We start from the raw sequence: 6,167 nt of genomic DNA, 5'->3' as shown, positions 1-6,167 counted from the left end.
AGAGGAGGGGGAGGAGGAGGAAATAATCCCAGAACTCGGGAGGACACGTGAGTTCGAGGCCAGCCTGGTCGACATACTGAGTTCCAGGACAACCAGGGCTATACCGAGATACTGTGACTAAAAGAGGCAAAATGGACAAATAGACAAAACAAGTTACTATATATTAAGTGTGCCTTAGCCAAAGCCAGGTACACACCAAGTGAAAATAAATATTAATTCTTATTTTGTGTCCACGGCTAGGACACAAAGCCCCCCACACTGGGGCTCAAGCACCGCCCTGGAGATCCTGAGGCTGGGAGAGGCGCACGGTCCCTTTAACACGAAGCCTGGAGGGCTCCTTTGCCGCGCGGAACCTAAGGCTCCGGGACGGCAGTGGCCTACGGACCTTAGGCCCACGGACAGGAACCGGAAGTTCTCGCCGGCGCTTCTGCTAAGCCATTGCCGGCTGGGTTGCCTGCTTTCTGGCGCTGCCGGTGCGGTGAGCGCTGTTGCCGAAGATTTCGGTCCCAACCGCTGTCGGTAGTGGTGCAGCCATCCCCAGTCCCGCGCCGTCGGGGCTCCCCGGTGAGCTCGGCGCTCTCCCTCATCCCCGGTATCCGGACGTGGGACCGCTGGTCGCGGGCATGGCCGTCGGCGCCCGAGTGCGGCGGCACCGAGACGCCCACCGGAGCGGACGAGCATGCGCACAGGCGCTTTGGGGTTGGGGGCGTGGTCTTGAGAACAGGGTCCCCCCCCCCCAGGTAGCTCAGGCTGGCCTCCCCTGTGCTGGGGTGACGGACGTGCGCCGCCACCGCGTGCAGCTTGGAATGGGTCGCTCGCTTGTCATTGCTCCAGGTCAGGTCGTGTCCGATTCTGATGGCTCCGTCCCTTGTTTTCTTTTCTTTTAAAACTAAAGCCTCCGCTGAAGAACGGAACCATGGAAGACAGACCACTGGTAGTATCTAAACAGAAGACGGAAGTGGTGTGCGGGGTGCCCACCCAGGTGGTCTGCACGGCCTTCAGCAGCCACATCCTGGTCGTGGTGACCCAGTTCGGGAAGATGGGTACGCTAGTCTCCTTGGAGCCCAGCAATGTGGCCAATGACATCAGCAAGCCCGTGCTCACCACAAAAGTCCTCCTCGGGCAGGACGAGGTAATGGGAGTTGAGAGAAATCTTTTTTTCTGGTGTCATTTGTCCATAGGGATATGGGGTGTCTGGTAGGCACATCCCACACGCACTCAAAAGTGTGCGCACTGAGCATTTTCCAGGGTCTTTCTGGACCGAGGGCGCCCCGGCTGGCTCGAGTGATGCTCTTCCCAGCGTGTCCGCATTTTACTCAGCACTCGGGGAGGTAGTGATTTTTATGACACGGCCGTCTCCTCAGTTTGTCCCTGTCGTGTGTCGGCTCCATGCTTATGTCTGCTTCGTGAGTCTTGACAGCAGTTCCCTGTGCAGGCATGTCTGTCTCCATTAGGAGTAACCAGAGAGATGATGGTAGGCAGAGAGGTACCAAGGAAAAGTCTTATAATGAATGCCTCCTGGGCAGTTCCCTCTGCTTTATGCAGTCCACGTGGCGCTCTGCATCACTGTGGTCCTAGATCAAGGGGATTTGGGGAAAGCGTGAGAAGCTGGTCTAGGTCCCTTAAGGAAAGCACCAGGAACATGGAGTGTTTGTCCCCGGTGTGACTACACACACCTGTAATCCTCTCGGGGGAGGCTGCGGCAGAGAAATTGCTACAAGTCTGTGATCAGACTGAGCTGCGGCCTGCTAGGGCTAGACCTTCCTCTCCAGCATAAACCAAAGAGAAGAAGGAGAAGAAATAAGGCAAGCTACTGGTTATGGTAACGTGCTGGCTGCTGTAGTCCCAGCACTTGGGAGGTGGGACTAGGAGGGTCAGGGTTCAGTTTCATTCCTGTAAGGCTTGCTTGGGCTACATGACACCCTCTGTTAAAAAGGCAGGGAGCATTGAGGTGGCTCAGGGGCTAAAGGGCATGCAAGCCTGATAGTCTCATAATCCACAGTGGACAGAGAAAGCTGACTGCCACGAGGGTTTTTTTTTTTTTTTTTTTTTGGTTTTTCGAGACAGGGTTTCTCTTTGTAGACCAGGCTGGCCTCGAACTCAGAAATCTGCCTGCCTCTGCCTCCCAAGGGCTGGGATTAAAGGCATGTGCCACCACGCCCAGCTGAGTTGTATTCTTTTATTTATATATATATATGTGTGTGTGTGTGTATATACATATATATGTATATATCATAAATATAATGTATATATTATATTTTATATGGATATATAAGGATATCTATATGAAATATATATAAATACTTATTTTTTTAGTTCTAAATAGCAAGTTCCAGATCTGACAGGGCTAACCTAGTGAGCTCTTATCTCAACAACAATTAATAAATCAGTACATAGTAAGCTCTTGTCTCAAAAGAAAGAAATGAATGAATGAATGAATGAATAAGTAGCTCTAAGCAGCGGAGACTGAGGAGGTAGCTCAGTTCATACAGTGCTTGCCAGCACAGCCTGAGTTCAGTCCTCAGAACTCACAGGAAAGCTGGGTGTGGGGCTCAGCTCGGTGGTGCATCCCCTTCCTCCCAGCGCTGGGGAGGCTGACTCAGGCCCGTCTGTGCAGGTTTGCGGCCAGCTTCATCTACATACCAAGTTTTAGCAAGGGCTGCATAGAGAGACCCTGTCTCCAAAAGTAAAAAAAGCGAAAAAACCCTGCGGTGAATGTGGTACTGTCCCGGAGGCAGGGACAGGAGGATCCCGGGGCTTGCTGGTCAGGCAGGCAGTCTGGCCTAATTAGTGACTTACAGGTCAGTAAGAGACCCTGGCCCCGAGTAGATGGTTGGTGTTCAGGATGATTCCGGAAGTTGTCCCCAGGCCACCTCATACGTGCACATGCTCACACTCATAAAAAAAAAGGACAAAGAAATGAGATAGCACATGTCCAGAATCCCAGCTCTCAGGAGGCTGAGGCAGGAGGATTGCCATGAGTTCAAGGCCAACCTGGGCTATGTGAGTTCCATGTAAATGACAACCTGTCTTTAAAAACATAAAAACAGATGAGGTTTCCTGCAGTCATGGCCCTGTCTTCCTTTCCCTCCCTCCCCAGCCTCTCATCCATGTCTTTGCAAAGAACCTGGTAGCATTTGTGTCGCAAGAAGCAGGAAACAGAGCCGTCCTCCTGGCCATGGCTGTGAAAGACAAGAGCATGGAGAGGCTCAAAGCCTTGAAGGAAGTGATCCGGCTGTGCCAGGTGTGGTGACCTGCAGTTAGCAGTGCCAGACACTCAGACGTGTGGACGCTCTGGACGTGTGGGTGCGCCGGGACAGAGCTCATTCCCGGCCTTTAGTCCTCAAAGCCGGAAGCAGCACTCAAGTCTCAGGGGACTCTCCCTGCGTGGCTACTGTGTCCTGCCTTGGGCACTGGAGCGGTTCTGGGCTGCAGCAGCTGCACCCACTGAGTGGAAATGAGCGGCCGGTTATGAGGATGAGTAACCCTGGGGATGCGGGAGCACTTGTGGGAAGATTTTTTTATTAAAAAGAAGTCAAAAATAGTTGGCTGGCCTTCTCAGTGATCCTGAGGCATCATGGGCATATGTTATAGGTCCACTCCAGGACACCTGAGGTGGGAGGGAATCTGTGCAGCAAAAGTACAGTATGTGGTTGCTGGGTGCGAGGCAGATCCTAGGCGTGCATTCAGCCAGCACTGGGTGCTGTCCCTCCCGTGCTGGGGGCGTGGACCAAGCCTCAAGTTACAGAATACAGTAAGGGACAGGCATGTGCAGACACCGGATACGCAGCAAGCAGATCGAAGGTGGCCATGCTGGTGGGTCCCTAAGGATGGGCTGGGTGGGAGAGCCAGGGTTGCGGGTGGCAGGCAGAGGCCAAAGGGTGACCCTGAGCTCAGAGAGGGGGAGGGGTTCCGACATTAGGCTGGCATTTGTTCCCAGCGTCGCCCTGTTGGTTCCCATCCCTCTGAAGAGTGGCACCCTGAGACCTGGGGTCTCCGGCCACAGGGATGGGGGTGGCCCCTGATCACAGCTGAGTGGGAATTTCTGACTTCAATGGAGAATCTGCTCTGACATTCTGATGGTGACCAGTGGAGAAGAGACCACAGAAAGGCCGGGTAGAGAAGCTTTCTCTAGATCCAGGGCTGAGCAGGAAGCTTGGCTGGCCACTTGTCACTTAGGTTAAGTCAGGACTTGTGCAGCTCCATGCCTGCATGTACTGACCCTGTTCCCCTGCCCCTGGGAAGCTTCTGACCTCTCCAGGGGTAAATGGGGAGGCCTGTAGGCTGGGATGGGAGTAGGGACTGCCGACTTGAACTCGGGGTCACCCTTTGGTCTCTCACCTCCCAACACCCCATGGATTTCCCATCCATCGGGACCCACCTGCATGGCCACCTTTCCTCTGCTTATGTCCAGGGTCTGCCAGACTTCTGGAAGGTGTCACTGCCTAGAACAGGAGTCCCAGAGCCTCTGACGGCCCTGTTCCTACTGCAACTCCCAACCAGCACCTCATCCCCACCCCACCCCCGAGGGGCACCTCTCCCACACCTCTTTGCCCTTAGTCCGTCCTTTCCCAGACCCAGGTGTCCCTTCTGTAGCCTCTTACCCATCACTCCCGGTTGCCATCAGCCTCTGGAGAGCATGGCCCATCAAGAATCTCACAGGCCACTCAGATGAAGCAAAGAACAGTGTTGGGTACACACAGTTGGCAGATCCAGCCAAAGCAGGACGTGCTCAGGGAGCCCTGTGAGGTGGCTCTGTACAAAGGTCTCTGGTATCTGATTATTCAGATAAACAACCAACCTGCAAGCCCCGGCTTCACTATCTTAACAGATAGTACCCTGGGTGGAGCTCAAGGCCAGGTCCAAGTTCAGGTTTGTGCCTTTAGTTTTCTAAGCAGTCAACAAAGCCAGATCACATGGCCCCATCTGGTGACCCATTGCATCCCTTTCAACAGCCTGTGCCTGACACCTGTCTGCCTCCAGAGGCCAGGCAATGCAGCAGCTGCTCCCATGGAGGCGCCCAGGTGGAACAGCTGGACACCTGCCCCACTGCTCCCAGCACCAGGCCCTGTGACAGCTCAGGCGCTCCTGCCAGCTCCCTCCGTCAATAATGCTCAGGAATGCTACTTGTGCCTCCAGGCTCCTGGTCCTGTCTCAAGCCATTTCCTTTCCAGCCATCCCCTTGGGTCCACCACCACCCCAAAAAGCAGGTGGAGGGAACACCTGATCCATAGTGTCAGAGTGTATCCCACATGATAAGTGACAGCTGGGGACATAAAGGGAGCATCGCTCAACTTGTGTGTAGGACTAGAGGCTGCCTTCCCCGAGAAGGGGCACTGAAACTCACCTGTAATTGAACCTGCCCCCTCTCCAAGCTAGGCAGTATTTACAGCTGCTCCGAGCTGTCTGTTGGCCATAAAACAGACCAATACCGGATGCCTTAATCATCTAAGCCAGTGCCCCTTGCCCAGACCTGTGTGTAAATCAAGCAAGGCTCTACTGGAGAAGACACTTGGCCAGGGCTTCCTCTGCTGCCACCATAACTCAGAAGAGACCCACCGTGCCAGTCATTTCTGGGTAGAAAGTATTTCTGTGTATAAAGGGACCTCATGTGGCGCACACCCAGGGTAGATCTGTAAACTCCTAGCACATGTAAAGCATGAACTTGGGTTACTGTGTGCTTGTCACATGTCAGAAGGCAGGCTGCCTCCCAACAGCCGCGCCTTCGCCGCCATGAGGTCTTCTGGCAGTTTTCTGCTGAGAGCAAGCAGCCTCCCAGAGACTAGGAAAAATGTGCCCGTGTTCAGCCAGTGAGTTGGCACTGTAGAAGTGAGGAAAAGGTAGCTATCCTCGGGGGTCCCTGCAGGGGCCTTCCCAGAAGCTTGACCAAGCTCCAGCCTGCCCCCTGCCCACTATGACCAAGTGACCAGCGCACAGGGCAGGCCAGTGAACCGGTCTAGCTGATGTTGAGGACTGGCAAGTTAAGAGTCCCGGAGCTGGGGTGAAGGCTTACCAAGCTTGAGGGCTGGTCTTCAGATCTCCAGTACCCATGTAAACCCCAGACAAATGAAACAGCTGCCCGAAATGTACACACTCCACACACACACACACACACACACAGAGAGAGAGAGAGAGAGAGAGAGAGAGAGAGAGAGAGAGAGAGAGAG

At 54.1% G+C, this 6,167-nt stretch overlaps 1 protein-coding gene across 2 annotated transcripts; it reads left to right on the top strand.

Annotated features, from left to right (window-relative positions):
- The first annotated feature begins 407 nt into the window (after positions 1–407).
- On the top strand, positions 408–3,541 carry Psmg3 (proteasome assembly chaperone 3). 2 transcript variants are annotated; one of them, XM_021187065.2, is made up of 3 exons: positions 408–564; positions 896–1,132; positions 3,101–3,541. In XM_021187065.2, exons 2-3 carry the CDS (start codon positions 917–919, stop codon positions 3,251–3,253), a joined length of 369 nt encoding a protein of 122 aa, XP_021042724.1. In that variant the 5' UTR covers positions 408–564; positions 896–916; the 3' UTR covers positions 3,254–3,541. The 2 variants fall into 2 exon arrangements, with proteins under 2 accessions (XP_021042724.1, XP_029389588.1); XM_029533728.1 differs by having other exon boundaries at positions 431–592.
- Positions 3,542–6,167: the final 2,626 nt, after the last annotated feature.

Source organism: Mus pahari, chromosome 23, assembly GCF_900095145.1.
Source record: "Mus pahari chromosome 23, PAHARI_EIJ_v1.1, whole genome shotgun sequence".
Classification (NCBI taxonomy): Eukaryota; Metazoa; Chordata; class Mammalia; order Rodentia; family Muridae; genus Mus; species Mus pahari.
Note: the sequence above shows the minus strand (reverse complement) of the source record. Positions and strands in the feature narration are given on the sequence as shown.